The sequence below is a fragment of the Dichomitus squalens genome, assembly GCF_000275845.1.
Source record: "Dichomitus squalens LYAD-421 SS1 unplaced genomic scaffold DICSQscaffold_7, whole genome shotgun sequence".
NCBI lineage: Eukaryota > Fungi > Basidiomycota > Agaricomycetes > Polyporales > Polyporaceae > Dichomitus > Dichomitus squalens.
Window position 1 is genome coordinate 1,150,128 of NW_006766889.1, and position 15,826 is coordinate 1,165,953.

The 15,826-nt window shown below is 54.9% G+C and overlaps 6 protein-coding genes across 6 annotated transcripts; 1 reads left to right on the forward strand and 5 right to left on the reverse strand.

Moving 5' to 3' along the window:
- Positions 1-57: 57 nt before the first annotated feature.
- Positions 58-798, reverse strand: DICSQDRAFT_55474 (uncharacterized protein; the record flags this gene model as incomplete). The annotated part of the gene is made up of 1 exon (XM_007363958.1): positions 58-798. One exon carries the CDS (start codon positions 796-798, stop codon positions 58-60), a length of 741 nt encoding a protein of 246 aa, XP_007364020.1.
- Positions 799-1,299: 501 nt separating this feature from the next.
- Positions 1,300-3,297, reverse strand: DICSQDRAFT_168359 (glucosyltransferase; the record flags this gene model as incomplete). The annotated part of the gene is made up of 7 exons (XM_007363959.1): positions 1,300-1,695; positions 1,747-1,876; positions 1,930-2,520; positions 2,571-2,733; positions 2,784-2,868; positions 2,929-3,103; positions 3,152-3,297. 7 exons carry the CDS (start codon positions 3,295-3,297, stop codon positions 1,300-1,302), a joined length of 1,686 nt encoding a protein of 561 aa, XP_007364021.1.
- Positions 3,298-4,211: 914 nt separating this feature from the next.
- On the reverse strand, positions 4,212-7,734 carry DICSQDRAFT_102788 (uncharacterized protein). Its single transcript, XM_007363960.1, has 12 exons — positions 7,677-7,734; positions 7,466-7,598; positions 7,170-7,393; positions 7,067-7,106; positions 6,909-6,966; positions 6,766-6,811; positions 5,908-6,674; positions 5,746-5,857; positions 5,026-5,691; positions 4,877-4,971; positions 4,703-4,810; positions 4,212-4,651 (listed from the first exon to the last, which is right to left on the reverse strand). The coding sequence occupies exons 1-9, from the start codon at positions 7,701-7,703 to the stop codon at positions 5,305-5,307; spliced, it is 1,794 nt and encodes a 597-aa protein (XP_007364022.1). The 5' UTR covers positions 7,704-7,734; the 3' UTR covers positions 4,212-4,651; positions 4,703-4,810; positions 4,877-4,971; positions 5,026-5,304.
- A 447-nt stretch (positions 7,735-8,181) lies between these two features.
- DICSQDRAFT_102791 (uncharacterized protein) lies at positions 8,182-10,284 on the reverse strand. Its single transcript, XM_007363961.1, has 7 exons — positions 9,783-10,284; positions 9,655-9,707; positions 9,497-9,582; positions 9,286-9,444; positions 9,033-9,222; positions 8,559-8,945; positions 8,182-8,495 (listed from the first exon to the last, which is right to left on the reverse strand). The coding sequence occupies exons 1-7, from the start codon at positions 10,253-10,255 to the stop codon at positions 8,326-8,328; spliced, it is 1,518 nt and encodes a 505-aa protein (XP_007364023.1). The 5' UTR covers positions 10,256-10,284; the 3' UTR covers positions 8,182-8,325.
- A 1,850-nt stretch (positions 10,285-12,134) lies between these two features.
- Positions 12,135-13,464, forward strand: DICSQDRAFT_102793 (Thioesterase/thiol ester dehydrase-isomerase; the record flags this gene model as incomplete). Its single annotated transcript, XM_007363962.1, has 9 exons — positions 12,135-12,214; positions 12,295-12,322; positions 12,418-12,443; positions 12,527-12,590; positions 12,659-12,672; positions 12,766-12,937; positions 13,046-13,111; positions 13,261-13,298; positions 13,405-13,464. The coding sequence occupies exons 1-9, from the start codon at positions 12,185-12,187 to the stop codon at positions 13,462-13,464; spliced, it is 498 nt and encodes a 165-aa protein (XP_007364024.1). The 5' UTR covers positions 12,135-12,184.
- Positions 13,465-14,324: 860 nt separating this feature from the next.
- On the reverse strand, positions 14,325-15,534 carry DICSQDRAFT_83169 (Der1-like protein). Its single transcript, XM_007363963.1, has 6 exons — positions 15,326-15,534; positions 15,200-15,265; positions 15,074-15,147; positions 14,922-15,015; positions 14,492-14,793; positions 14,325-14,430 (listed from the first exon to the last, which is right to left on the reverse strand). The coding sequence occupies exons 1-6, from the start codon at positions 15,413-15,415 to the stop codon at positions 14,406-14,408; spliced, it is 651 nt and encodes a 216-aa protein (XP_007364025.1). The 5' UTR covers positions 15,416-15,534; the 3' UTR covers positions 14,325-14,405.
- Between the last annotated feature and the right edge of the window lie 292 nt (positions 15,535-15,826).

Below are 15,826 nucleotides of genomic sequence, written 5' to 3' on the forward strand. Positions count from 1 at the left end.
TAGCTATCGGTACAGGCAATTGAATGACTTCATATCAGCCCAGCAAATTGGTCTGATCTACGCTCCCTCTTTACCTTCCCATCCCCGCAAGTATCTCAACAGCCTAGTTTCTATCCCAGCAATTACCCCATCGCTCAATAGCCTCTTCGACCAGTCCGTATCGATCGCCGCCTGGACCTCCGGACCTTGCAGTGCCTCAGGGCTCTCCCACTCGTGCAGCGCGACGACTCTCGCCGGAGCTTTCTGCGGCGCCGACACGTCCACGCTCGTGCCCCACACGCTCAGGACCTCCTTGACAGTCCACACCCTGCTCCGCACCCAGCCCGGCACTTTCCTCACCTCCGCGATGTGCTCCTCAAGGTACCACCTCTCGACCTCCGCCTCCGCCTCGGGCGAATCCTTCACGTTCAGCTCGGCGACCAGCAAGAACGGCCCCGGGTTCCGCTCGTCGTACCCCTCCTTCTGCGCGCCAATGGGCTCGTGCCCGAACGGCACGTACACCCGCCTGTCGAGGTACGCGAGCTTCGCGAGGATGTCGATCTCGCGCGAGCTGCGAGACCCTGCGAGCGCAACGTATGCGGGATGGGAGGTCGCATCGGGCAACGAGAGGTTATAGATGGCGAGATGCTGGGGAATCTTCCCGTCCGCAGCAGTCCAGCGAGTGACGCCGGCGAAAAGGTTATCGGGCAGATTGAGGCGGAGAGGTATGTGCTCGTTGTCGTACCAATCTTCGAAGATGGCTTCGTCGATGGCCGAGCCGCGTTCGGTGAAGACGAAGAGGTACGCGGGGTTCACCATGTTCGCAAGATGAATCGATATGTGAGTAGGCTGATGCACTGCAGGCTGGGAGAGAACCTGTGGCTCTCCGTCCGGAACCCTTGCATATTTGTAGTATCATGGCTGGGCGCCCACGAACTTCTGGCTCGGTCACATTGCTGGTGGGATAGAACCCCTCTCGATCCAATCACCGCCCACATTTACGAGTAGGCTCTTCGGCGGTCGCGCAGCCGTGGGTATGGTGCTTAGTCTTGTCGGTAACATTTCGTTGGTATTGACAAATCGGGACTCACTCCTTGAGAGCGTCATCAGACTACAAAATGCTAGTAGACGGTTTGTGCATGTATACGGGTAGATACACCCATGCTACTATGCAAAACTCGTCTCTCCATGGACTTGGACTGCACTGGCTCGCAGTTTCCCCCACCGAGAATGCAGCATACACGAGCGGTACCGTAGACATGAATTATACCACACCCAGGCTAGATCACAAAGCTACCTACATTAGTCCGAGTATACACATCAATGGATATCGACGCTCCCACTGCGCCCAAGCGCCTTCCTCTGCCGCGCCTGTGCATATCCCAGACTCATTGTCCGCAACCCCCCAGCCCGCAGCGCCGTAGCTCCGTCGGGAGACCAGTGCTGCTCCGATTGCCTGTCCGCGGGGAGCGGCAGGGAAGACGCGGATGCAGGAAGAGGCCTCTTATGCGACGAGGCAGGAGCCTTGGAGCGGGATCCGAGACCGCCGATGGCCCAGCTGACTTCGACGCCGCGCTTGATGCTCCAGAGCCAGACGAGCGCGAAGACGGGCGTACTAACGAGGACGTTGAGGACGGGGAAGATATCGGGAAGGCGGGCGGGAGGGGAGATGAAGAGTTCTGCGAGATGAACGGCGAAACATGCTGCGTAGACGGCCTGCGAATGTCTGTTAGATGAATACCAGGTGTCTAGACAATAGACACTGACTAAGGAAAGGAGCTTGAGGTAAGAGGAGCGGGCGGCGCGGAAAGGGTTGTAACCGATCAGTTTGTTCCAGAGGATAAGAAGGGCAACATATTGGATGCCTTGACCGTCACGCTTGAGAAGCGGCCACATACTGAGATTGCATCAGCCTTTCAAGCACGTGGATCTTTGGAATTCTGGGCCCACCTGAACATAGCAACATTGTTCATTAGCATGCCCAGTTCGAACGTCTGCTCGTCCGGCGACGAGCCGGACAGGAGCAGCGTCATAGGGAGAAGCGGAACCAGGATCGTCTTCTCATGCACTTGGAATGAGAACAGGAAGAAGGACAGCGAGGACGTGAGGAGGGCGTAGGGTAGTAGTGGCAAAATTGGCGTTGGGGCAGCGGGGGTAGCAGGCGTCACAGGGGCCTTGTCATCGTCTTTCTTGTCAGCTTTCTTGTCAGATTCTGCGGGCGCCTCAGTTGTAGACCATACGCGGAGCCTATACCCGCTGAAGAGGAGGGTAGCAACAGCAGGCAAGAAACCTAGAGCAGTCAGGGCCGTCGAAAGCTTGACTAAAACGCTTTGCGTGGCCCATAGTCTCCATTTGAGGACGACGTTGGTCGCGCACCAGAAGTTTGCGACCTTGTCTTCGAAGAGACCGCGGTTGAATGGGAATATGCGAGTGATGGGATTGAGGATGGCGCGGAGGGGAGCGAAGGGGGGTAGCCAGGGGAGGAAGAGGATAACGAACGACGCGCTTGTAACGATACCTAAACGAATGAACAATTTGGTGCTGAGACTGTCGTGAGTGTGAGTAGGTTGAATGGCAGATGAGGAACCCACCCTTCGGTAGGCCCGAGATACAGGCATTTGGCGAGGAGATACGTTCCGATCGCGGGCGCATAGTACAGAGCCATTTGCTTGAAACCTAGGCTGAGCACGAAGAATACTGCGCCGACGAGCTCTTGTCCTATCGCGAAGAAGTTCATAGAGAACAGCGTGAATCCTGGTGCAGACGTTAAGGCTAAAGTAGAGGCGCGACGGGGAAAATCTTACCGAGCATGACAGAGTTGTACTGAAAGTGGCCGAAATCGATGATGGTAAGAGCGGGCTGGAACAGCAGCAGCAGGAGAGCAAGATTCTACGAGGCCGATTAGGATGGGAGGGAGTGACCAATGGATCAAAATAGCCTGGGCCATACCTGTGTCCGTGACGAGCGGGTGCCTTGCCAAACCCTCGTGAACATGAAGAGTGCAGGGACATATATCAAGGTGTCCAACGCAAGGACGCTAGAGCGCATGAAGACTTTGCTGCCAGGGGTCTCAACGCCCCGCGAGTCGTCGAGAGCGACCCATGAGGGATCTATCCATGACCCACTGCATAGTGGTGAGCACCAGCCGCGCGCGCAGGACTCGAGGACGTACACTATACCACAGAGCCATGACGCATATGCAGTCAAAGGTGGATAGTCGAGACCCCAGTATTGCAAGTCATAAGTATACCACTGTCGAGTGGGTAGGTGTATCGTCAACTCCATCCAATGTCGTTGGGCTTCGTAGTCGCCAAACATAGGCGGCGTCCCTTGCCCTGTGCATCTGGTAAACAACTGTGGCATTGACAAGAGCGTATGAATTGCAGACCAGAATACGACCCTAATCCTACCGTCCACTTCACCCATATCGAGGCCAGCACCACTGAAGGGGCTACGTAAGACTTCATGTGCTCGTGGTGCATCCACCTCAGCCACCGCTTCGCCATACTTTCTTCATCCTCAAGTTTACGTTCCCTAGGTGGATGATGGGCCGCGGGATGTGAGATAGAAGTAACGCGTTGTCGATCCTGGCTTGCGATCGCGTTGAGGCTTAGGGTTTGGCTTAGCCGCTTCCTGCCGCGAGCCGGCGAGATCGCTGAAGAGGACAATGGAGATGTTGGGGGAGAGTAGGGAGATAGCGGAGGTGTGTCGAGCCATCGCCGACTTTCGGATGTCTGGAGAATATGATGTCTGAGAGGGATGGGCGCGACAATCTCTGAACGGTCGGTTTCTGAGCTACAGGACGTGTCAACACGCGTGTTCAGCATCGACTTAGACATGCGGGAAACGAGCAAGTATGGGACTTACGCATCACTCCGCACGCTGTGAGAGGACAGCCGGTGTTTGAGCACAGGTCCAGTTGGAATTGTTTGCTGTGGCCAATTGACAGGAGCGGCCTGTGCGGAACCTTGGGAGTATACTGAGGTTCTGCGATTGCTACGCGTCCTAGGCTGAGAAGAGTAGCTTCCCTCAGTAAACTCGTCCATGTGGACGACAACCAAGAACCAGAGAGGAAAGGAGGCAGAATGAAGGAAAATGTGATTGCGTCCAGCTGGCGTGGCTCACGCGCATCGACTTGGACGAGCGCGAGTTGCGGCCCGTATACGGCAAACCCATATACGGCGCTTTGATTATCCTCGCCGCGTAAGCAACAGCAGCCTGGCCCCATCCTCCTCTTTCACCTCTTCCCTTCCCGCCATCTGTAATGGGATTCACTCTACCACCGCGAATGAACAATAACCCAGCTGCGGAACATGTACGGGGCCTCATGGCGCGTAAGGACGCGATCGAGGAGGAGATGGAGGCACAATTCTCTGTTTTGCAGAGCAATGGCGTGAACATGGACACTCCGCTCGTCGACCCGGAAGGCTTCCCTCGGGCGGACATTGACGTCTGGGCCGTTCGCCATGCTCGCGTCAAGATCATTGAGCTCAGGAATGATTGCAATGCACTACTGAACAACATCAGCCTTGCTCTGCAGAATGTCTTCGATCCTAGCACGCTCGCGAGGGAACAACCCCCACAGCCCGTCTCGTCGAGTCTTCCTGGTACTGTCTCTGAGCCTTTCGCCAAGGTGGACGGCGTTGCGCCCGGCAGCCCTGCTGCTTCAGCAGTATGTTTCGATCCCTTGATTACTCGTGCAATGTGGCCAATCAGTCTCCAGGGATTGCGGCGAGACGACCTCGTTTTGTCGTTTGGGCCCCTTACTAAGGCGTCCTTCACTTCTTCGTCATTGCAGCCACTGGCAGAGTTGGTTTCCGCGCAAGAAAACGTGGGTTTCCTTGCTTTGCTTTCTCGTTCGATTTCACGGACTGAGCTTGCTTTATCCACACAACAGCAACAACTTGCGATCGAGGTCATGCGATCGGGCGACCAAAGGGTGACGCTGACGCTCACCCCAAGACGAGGATGGGGTGGGCGGGGTCTTCTGGGGTATGGCCATCCTACCCTTGTCAGGAACGAAATGATACTGACCCATTCCCGCAGCTGTCATATCGTGCCTTACGCTGGTTAGCTCAGATAGTACTCATCCTTGCGAGTCTTCGACATCGACAAGATGTATAAATGATGTACACTGTAGCTCTACTCAAGCTGTCGCGATGTTTTGTATAATAGTTACGACAGAGAAGCATATAACTTTCATTGGACATAATCGCAGACAGAGGCTGTCGCGTACGTATGTTATGCAATTGGTCTTTTGTTTTGAGGAAGCTAAATTGCTTGAAGACGACGGTATGAAGAGGCATTAGACCCGAACGGCCATGCTCACAATTTTGCCGCCGTTCGTCCACCTCCTGATCCGTAGACAATCGCAACGTCGGACTGAACGCGGTCCTTCTGCAATTTCTTTGTCCTGCGGACGTTCTCCAAGGCTGTGTCAAGGCCACCCTCCAGAACCCAACGGCGGAACACCTCCACGTCGTTCTGAGCCTCGGGCTCCCCTTCATTGACGGCCCAGATGGCTTGCTCGAGCAGATAGAGGCTTGATGCGACATGGCAGAAGAGGAACAAGGCGGGCCGGGGGAGAAGCGGGTGGATCGGTCCCTTATAGGCATTCGCTAGCTCGTCAACGGCGAGGCGAAGGAAGGCTAAGGGACCGCCCAGAGGTTCGGAGAGCGATCTGGAGCACGACTGCAGGACCTCGTGCGCCCACTGAGATGACACGGTGAGGAGAGTGCGTGCAAATGGGTGAACGGCAGGACCTACCTTCACGAATGCATCCATCGCAGTTGACTTCTCGGCCGCACGGACCAAGTCGAGGGAGAGCACGGTGATCGTGCCCTCCCAAATCTTCTCCACGATGCCGTCTGGAATCAACCTTCAGAGTATCAGGCAAGCCGTGTCATCACATGGCGCAATCACACTCACTTGGCGATTCCATTCTCCTCCATGTATCCTTCGCCTCCAAGGCAGGCCATGCACTCCTCCATGGCGGTCACGCACTTCTCGGCGGTGAACGCCTTGATGGCAGGCGTAAGCAACCTCAGCCTCAGCCCCTCGCTCTCACTCGCCACCCCGCACTCCGCCTTTCCCAACAGCACGATTGACCCGAACGTCAGCTGCAACAGCGCCCGATACAACACATGCAGCTTCGCCAGTTCGGCCACATGCAACGGCGTGTCCTTCAGCAGCTGCGTCCCGCTGCGGATTTTCCGCACGCTCGAGTATGCGGTCGCAATCGCGAGGCATTTGCGGAGGTACCCAACAGACCCGACGGCGGAATGGGTGCGCGTGATATTGAGGACAGGCGTGATGAGCTTCACGCCTTGGTTGGGTTCTCCAAGGAGGAACGCTTGGGCGCCGTTGATGGAGAGCTCGGCCGTCGGGACGATCTTGGTGCCGAATTTGTTCTTGAGACGGTGAATGAATATGTTGTTCGTAACGGCCGACGGCCGTGGAGCTCCGGGGTCGCGAACGAGCGGGAGGCGGACGGGAACCAGGAAGAGGGACAGCCCACGAGAGCCGTCCTCTGGCCGGCCAGTACGCGCGAGTGCAAGCGCGACATCGCTGTCTGTCGCCGACGAAAACCACTTGAAGCCATCGAGTTTGTAACGGGGTCCGTACTCGTCGTGCTGGGAGGCTGTATCTGGTACAGCCACCGTCTCTGTGCGCGATACGTCGGAACCTCCAGGCCGCTGTATCAACAGTGGCGTTAGATGACATTATACACACCCCGTCATGTATGTCACATAAGTAGCCGGTTAGTAGCACGAATATGGTCCATACCTCGGTCATCCATTGTCCAGCGGTGTACGCTGCGGCAGGGTCCCGACTGATTTCCGTATCGTGCAGATTGAAAGCGATAGGAGATAGCGGAGGATTCTGTTGTCAGAGCGTGTGACTGCCGGACGACTGTGCAAGGGACGGACCTGGTGAGCCTTGCGAGAACGTCTCGCTTCAGGGTCTCAGACCCGATAAGCTCAATCACTACCAAGAAAAAGTCAGCGCAACGATTAAATGGTGCATTGAACAAAGGCTGCTAAGACCATCGCTCCCTCAGGTCACGCGAACCTCCATTGAAACCCACCTCGGGCGACGCCATCTGTCATGCTCATTGGACAGTCTGTCTACAACGGCTTCAGTCATAGATCTGCCATGCTACACAACTCAGAATCAGGGAAGATGCTCACAACATCGGAGTCGGCGGTGGCAAGGAAGAGCTTGGCAAAGCCGTATGGCCTGCTGTGTTCACCATACTTCCTTTCGTACGCGATCGAAACAAGCCCTTCGCGATGAAAGATGTCTTTCATGCGACGCCATCCTTCCGAAGTCCGGAGCTCGTCAACGCGCCTGCCCCAATTGTCATACTGGATGAGCTGGGGTGGAGTGGAGAGCTTGCTCGTCTCTCGTAAAGCTATGGGTGAATCGCCGTCAGAACGCCGTCGCGCATGCGCAGCACAATGATGTAATGATGCATATGGCTCACTTGTCAGCACTTCTCCGCCGAAGCGTTCCAGGTCTTCGTCAACATCCCTGAACACATCACGGGGAAGGATGCGCTTCAAAAGCGAAGGTAGGGCCGGGTCGGTGGCGTATGGATTTCCTTCCTCGAAAGGAACCTATCGAACGCAGGTGGGTCAAAAGTTGGCTTCAAAGCCCATCATCTCACAATGTGAAGATCACGGTTGCATTCTCACCGGCTGGAATCCCTCTTCGATACGCATTGCAACACTGATACGAGGATTGCGAATGATTGTTTGTTGGGTTCAAGGTCAACGGTTAGGGCAGCAATGACCGTGAGGGTATGCGCATGCTGCGGTGGCCTGTCACCATGTGCATTGAAGAGGTTGGCATCCGGTGACGAGAAGTAGCCGCATGCGAGCGGAAAAACACGCGCTGGGGCGGGATGCACCCGGCATGCCTGGAAGCTGTGCCCTCTGGCGATATTCCGCTTTTGGCAGGTATCAAAGTTCGCCACCGGGCGCTCACCGCGATTGCACATCTTCGACATCAGCAGCCTTTACAACACAGAACGACCTTGTGTTGGGAGCTTCGACTACATATGTCGTCAGAGGTCACATGGCTTTGATAGACATGAACCCGACCCCAGACAGAGTGCCATCTCCATTTGTATCCGTCGGAGTCAATCACTAGTGGTAGCCGTTCACAGCCCGTGGGATGCTGGAGTGCATATGTGCTAATCGTGTTTGTGAAATATCGTGTGCATCATAGGTGTCAGAGTTGCATGAGTGAGGCTACAGATACAAGTCTAGCGATTGCCGATGGCCGACGGCAAAGAGCCGACAAGAGGCGGTCTGATTGAATCCAAAAACACCTCAAACAGAATCACGAATCCCAGATAGCCCCAAATGCAGGGATCCCTCTACTCATCATACCATAGACAACCTTCTTCGTCAAGGGTTCGTTGGAGATGATAACGACAGCCTCAGCATTGAATGTGCGCACGAGACGGTAAGTGAGTTTGACCATGTCAGGCTTTCCATGTTCCCGAGTGTCTAAAAAGGAAGATTGATTGAATCAACACAAGTCAAAGCGAGGTATTTCGGCACATGGCATACCGTAGATGACAGCATTGGGGTTGGCCTCGAGCAGAGAATCGACCAGCTTGTCGCCGAAGGTCTTCCGGACATTCGGGGCCGTCCAGAGAAGCTGATACGGTACCTTCTTCGCGAAGACCACCGGAGCGATAGGTCCAATCCCGCTGCCTGTCGCCACAAGGACCACACGGCGGAAGAGAGGCGAGACCGCGACAACACCGAAAGTGGGAATGTCGCGGACCCAGATCTCCGTCGGAGGCTTGGCAATCTGCTCGCTCGTCCAGTCGCCGGCGCGCGAGACCACGGCCGAATATCCCTTGGCGCCGGGCGCAGAGATAGTCGCGAACGAGTGCCACTCGAAGAGCGGGCTGTGCGACATTCGCGTGAAGTGTCCGGGCTGAGTATCCACTATAACAAGTCTAGATGAGCGGCCGCCGCTGAGGTGGCGGAAAGGCGGCGCAGAAGTATGAAGTGAAACTTCAACAGAAGACTAACCGTAGTCGAAATACAGCCGAACGCAGTGGTTCGAGAGCACTTCTGCCCGGACCGGGACCTTGCGCAGACGCAGCCAAGGGAGGATGATCGACCAGGTCATGATCAGGACCAGCCAGAAGGGCGGCGCCTGCACGACGGCCTGGCCGAGCGTCTGACCTGGCCGTTTGTAGTCCTTGATAAGGAACATAATCTGTGACGCCAGGAAGCTTGAGAAAAAGAAGCAGATAATTGAGTCGATGAGAGCGCTACTTACGAGACACCATACGAGCGCGATGGCCGTCCATCCGCTGAATCGGTGGGTCATTTCGAAGGTGTCGTGATGCCGGGTCCGAGAGCGCGGGTAAGCAAAGACAATCATAGCCAGCAGAAGAGCCAGTATAACGTAAGCGAAGACGATGGTAGGGACGGTAATCTTCAAACCATGTAAGCACAGTAACAGAATGGAAAAGAAATCACGAGCGAACCTTGTCCTTATGAATGAATTGCTGAGTGGCCTTCGCAGCAAAGAGGATCAGCCATAAGGTGCCGCTTACCGCTGCCCCGGAGTGAACTGGGGAAGGCGCAGAAGGCAGTATTCAGCAACGACAGGGCTTATCAGACAGGAACAACGGCAGGAACTTACTGCCCCCGATGCTGTAGACACGTCCAACAATCCTTCGAATCCAAAGCGGCCATCTAAGCGTCTACAGTCAGCTCAATCAAGCTTCTTGGGAACGCCAGGGACTGGTCGTCTGTTGAAGAGCAACCTACGTGTTAGGCACCCAGCGAGCGACAACAAAGAACGTGTTGATCACATAGGCCTGGCGCATGAGAATGGCGACGAACAGGTTGGCGATGGAGACCTTGCCGAGGTAGTTGGCGTCCGTGCTGCCTCGGACGCAGGTTGCGATGAAGATGGACATATTGACGATAAAAACGATGCCGAATAACCGCCGATAGAGAGAGAAGATCTGGAAGCGGACGTTGCGGAGGAAGCGACCGTGCGTCTTTTCGGGGAGCTCATCCTCTAAATACCCATCCCAGACAGGACCGCCCTTCTCGAAGGATATGTCACTGCTGTTGTAGGTAGACACGACGGTTGACGGGGCTGGAGACTTCTCGAGGGCATACGGGGAGACTGGCACGACGCGCACGTGGGCGGGCTTGGGGGCGACGGGGATCGTATCGACGGTCGTCGAGGTCTTTTCGTCGTGAGAGGAGGTAGAGCTGGGAGTTGCGGTCATGGCGGTTGGCGGAACCGGTATCAAGGGAAGGAAAGGGGAAGGCGGAGCTCCTAGATGGGATGCTGGGAAGTCAGGAAGAAGTCGGTCGGTATAATATACCCGCTCACTTGCCACTCTGGCCTAGGCCAGGCGGCTCCGCTCCAGAAGTCTGCAAATTCGCCAAGCGCACATTGTGTCGAAGAGTCGGAACTGGGCATGCGGGAAACCTGCCCTGGCAAACAAATGCTGTGACAGATCTCAATCACTTGTTCCGAGATCGGGACTTGCGATATGTAAATCGGTCCCTTAAGCAGGTGCGAATCTCGAGAAGTCGAGATTCAGGGTACTAGAGTGCAGATGAAGTGCAATGTACGAGGCTGGAGAAGAGTGGAATTGATTTGTATGTGCATGCCAATTCTGTGAGAACTTCACAACCACGTACACTCTGGTCTGTGGTTGCACAACCCGAGCATCGCGATGACGCGGGAAGGCGCGATATTCCGCCGAGAGCGTAGTACGCGCTAGAAGGCATCAATAGACTGGAGTGGTAGAGCGTTTGGTTGGACATGTGGACCTGGATAAGGACATGTCAACTCTGCGACGGACGCCTTGATACCTGATATGACAAACCAATACGATGAAGATTTCAAAAACACTCGTACACTTGAATGGGCATTGTTCAGTTCATCGGTCCAGTGTCAAGAGCGGGCCGGTGGCGAGCTGTCGAGCCAAAAAAAATTCAGCAATGGCAAGTCGGCGTTGATGAATCTAGTGCCAATATACGACATACTCCCTCATGGAGATAAAGCGAGCGTGGAAGAGCAACCTTCATGATACGGCTGCTTCAAAGCGAGCCTCCGATCCAGATCATACGCGACATAGGGGACTGCAGCTTCTCACAGTGAACGAGAGATACGTTGCCGCAGGATGATTAAGTAATGCCGAAGGTAACCTCGGAGACATACCAACCGTGGATATCCAAGGCGTACATGCCGGAGTTAGGGGATTGCATCCAGTATCAAAGGCCGGGGATCTCCACGACCCCGATCCGATGGGCGCAGACAATCTGCTCCGTTCGCGTCTTTGCCGGACCCGACGCAGGTCAACGAAAGACCGACACCACCATTTTCTGGTAGGATGGAGTGATTTAGCTTGCGAACTGTCGAGGTTTTGGCGCGGACAGCGATCTAGACTTGATGGTCCTGAGCGGTTTGTTACAAGCAGGACACCACACCTTGCCTTCCCGCGTGTCCAATTGAAAGGAACAAGGTTGGAGCTGTGAAATTCCATCGGCACAAGCTGTGAGCCGCCTGAGGGTGTAGTACGCCACCGGAGTGCACTGTCAAACGGCCTGAAACCGATCCGGAACGGAAGTTGGGAGAGATTTACCTGTATGATCACTACGCTCTCGTCGGAGAAAAAAGCCACCTTGAGATTCATGCGGGCAGTCCGTTCCGATCCTGAGTTGGATGGCATTCGCAGAAATCTCCCCCAGTATTCTCACGTTCGCCCAATCTCCGCCGCGCCAGTGACCCGTTCGCAGCAGAAGTGTTGCCACAAGTACTATCCAGAGCGTTTCGTCCAGACAGTTGGGACTGTTGCACATTTGGCGGTACACCGGGGACGAAAACAGGCTTTAGAGCGGCTGGACAGCTGCTTCTTGCATTCCGGGTTTCACGAGAAACACATCAAACCGTCAGAGGAAGTTGAGTAGACCCGACATAGTTCATGTGGTGCATGAGAAATCGGAACCAATGCACTGTCGGACACGACCGCGCGTCGCGTCGGAAGCATTCTTGCAATCTCACGTGACTTTTCCCGATACTATTCCGAATCCCAAACCGGTTCGGAGTCCTTCGACAAGGAGTTCAACGGAGCGATATCGTGACGCAGGACACAACTTGCGCTTGAACCTCGTGCGCCATAGGTTCAGAAGCACTGTATCAAGATATGGCTGCGTGCCTCAGGTTCACCCGACGGGTAAGCTTCTCCAATTCGTAGTACGATCGTGGAGTAGTAGGAGATGGGCATCTCACTGTCTTCTGCAAAACTGCTCCCAGGTATGGCGTTCGTTCGTGGAGAACAAAGGTGCCTAGAGTCGCCCATTTCTACGTTATGGTGCTTCTAGTGCGCGCTGCGCACTGTCCTGTCCGACAGTCTCTGAACAATTGACCCGTCCATAGGGCACGACCAGCAATGTTTCCCAAATGTGCGTTCTTACATTCCTGTTCCCACAACGTAGGGTGTTGATGACATCCCTGGGAACCGACAACTATGTTTGCATCTCCACAGCTCAAGATCCTTGACGCGAAGCCTGGCGAGCTCCGTGCTTCCCTCAAGATCGAGCCCTACAATCGTTAGTATCTGTTCTGTTCCTGTACCCCTTCTCGACGCTGTACTCAAGTGCATCTGATTTCTGAACAGTCAACCGTGTTGGCGTGAGTGTCTCATGTTGTCTAGTACCCGCTCAATCGTTCTTTGGACCGATTTCAACTAGCCTGCAAAGCTTGGCTGACGATAAGGAATGACAGACCGCACATGGCGGGCTCATAATGTCCCTCACGGATACGCTTGGTTCCCTCGCCGTCGCCACAAAAGGCCAGTACATGACCGGTGTCTCCGTCGACATTGGCACGTCCTTCGTCAAACCCGCTGGCCGCGTTGGCGATGAGCTGACTGCGAAAGCGGTCGTCACTGCCCTCGGTGAGTTACCGTCCAATCACACCCGCAGCTACGTCTACAGCTGAGCACAATCTCTATTTCACATGTGTGTGTTTTCCGTGCGATTTCCATATGAAATTGCGCGACTAGGCAAGTCGCTTGCGTACACCCGGGTTGACTTCTACAACGCCCAAGGGCAGCTTGCCGCCTACGGCCGTAAGTGCAGCTGATTGTCAATGATGAGGGCTTGGAGCCGACGATTGACCATCGTGCCTTTCTTCTGTCCGTCATTCAAACAAACCGCTCGCTTGGGCCATCTCGCCCAACACACATCCCACCCACCTCTTCTTCTCCGTGTATCTCAGATCACACCAAGTACGTCGGGAAATCAGCCGGGCACAAGGTGTGTCCCTATCCCTATTCTTGATTCGTATCTATGCAGCCTGCAGTTGCACCACATGGCTGCCGATGACGTTGCCTCGGTACTGACCGCCTTCACACCGCCGTAGAACGACGTGAAGTTCTCCGAAGATGGGGAGCGCGTTATAGAGGGCGAAGATGTCGACTAATCGGCTATATACCCTATAATCAACATCCCCCACAGTGCCTCTTGAATCTTGGTCCCATGTAGACGTACTTAGACAAAGGCATTGCATCCTCCCTATGCTGTCATCAAAGACGAGTGACTACAGGAAACATCGCAGTAGTTCGCAGCTTCATCACATCGCAGTCACGCTCAAGGTTTGCATCGAACACTAATGAGCGGCCGATCCTGGAAGGCGCGATTACTTGCATATCATAGGCGGGCCCCATTCGTTCAAAGCAGTGTTTAAAAGCCACATATCCAGTATGGCGTGATTTGTGGCATGATTATTGAGATAGCGGCCTCGGCCTCGGCCTCTAGAACAAGAGTCGAATGCTTGGTTTCGCGCGAGAAGCATGGGAAGACAAACCTCAGTCCGCAGTGCGTGAATTGTCTTTGCTGAGAACTTGTCTTCGTTTCGGAGCCGCTGTGTGGCGTGTCGTTCGTACGTCACGGAAGCCATGACTGGGAGCAATCTTCTGAAGAGTATTGTCCTGAAATATGGACCGCTGCAATGGCGGCGGAGACATCTGCCACTGACCACAGTCCCTCAGGAACTGTCGTGTCGTCAGGCACTCACCCCTCCGTACGGCTTCGTGATTCATCGGCATCGGGCATGCGCCTTGATAGTCACCGCAGCGTCTCCTGAGAACATTGCTTGGTCAACACTGACACCGAGCTGGAGCCGCGCTCCGATAAACTCTGACACGGCGCCCGAACGTCGGGCTCATCCCATAGCCCGGAACGGCGATAGTGATGCATGCCTGCCATGAAAGCATTTCTTGACGTCTCCCGCGAGGTGATGCGGAATGCGGATAGATGGCACAATCCTGGAGCAGCGGTCCGGCGGAAACAACTTATATTCCCCCACGTGGAGGTGGTACTGCGGATTGTAACCCGGCTATCGTACAGAGTCGTTATCTCCAATCAGATGTCACCAAAGAAGCGTTTGCTGCCCAAAGCGTTGTCACTGTCAGCCTTCACGGATTCTGCGAATAACGAGGCACACTCACAGAGCTTCTGGCGCTTCGCTCAGGAACGTCGGGCCCCCTGTCATCTCGCGGGGCCAGACGTCACGTACAAACCATCCGACGTGACCGACGGCGCAACCAAGGAGGTCCCCAGCTGCCGCTCTCCACGTTCCGTTCAATATCCACGCAAGGCCGACGAGAGCAAGTGGAAGGTATGGGGCCGTTATTGTGACCAGGCCAAAGAGAGATATGGGCGTTGACGGGTGTCGCCGAGACCAGAGATAGATTGGCACGAAGGCAAGCGGCGAGGATAAGAACGGCAAGTTGACTAGAGGGGATAGCACCTGCGGAAGCCAGAGCGGCAGCGAGTAAGCGGAGTGTAACAGCGAAGATAGGGAAGAAGGAGAAAGGGAAGAGCACCGTGTCAATCCAAGTGGCGAAGGTGGCACTGGTGAGGAGAGGACGGACTCACCAGAAGCATGAGTGCGGAGAGAAACAGCAGCCAGAAGTAATCAGCCTTGCGATTTGCGAAGGACGACTCTTCGAGCATCCGGCTGTAGCGCATGCTACAATCGCATATGTCATCTCGCATTCCAATGGTGTCATTGGGAACGGCGAACTCACAAGAAGAACATATGGAAGATGAAGTCAAGTGATATCGTTCCAAAATAGAAGAACGTGGTGAAGACTCTCCACGGCTATCGCGGTATCAGAAGACTGGGAGCTGACGAGACGAAGGAACGTGCTCACCTGCATGTTGGTGAACGCCGCCTTGAAGCTGAAATATAGCTGCAGCGGCGTCACAAGCTGCGTTTGCTACAAGGTGTCACAAGGTTCGCGTTCATTAGGACGGCAGAAGAATGGACGGGCACTCACAACCGCTAAGCTCGTTAGCACTGAGAGTGCAAGCCATGCCCGGGTTACGGGTGGAATCTGAGTGACCCAAGCTTCAATCCCGACCGGCATGGTTCTCCTGGTCTCTGCGCCTGTACTTCGGTATTTATGGTATCTTCAGGTTGCAAAAGCAAGCTAGGCGCAGAGGAGACAGCAAGCACAGTGGGAGAACATGATGGTCTTCGCCGTCCTCGACGTGCCACAGCATCCTGTCGCGCGCTTAACAGCCGCGAACGTGGCGTGCGTCATTAGCTCGGTCACGTGGCAGCATCGGAACACAGTACTTTGGCGCCTACGCGTTGACGAGCACCTCTTCAACTTGACCTTCATCGATTCATCCACCATGTCTCCACTTTGCGTTTCCAGCCCATTTACACATCAGAGAAGAAACAGCTAATATTTCTTGCTATTACGTGCTGCAGAAGATGAACTCGCGCTAATCGCAAAGTAAGTCCCTTGATTCGTGCGCAAGAAATACAAGCA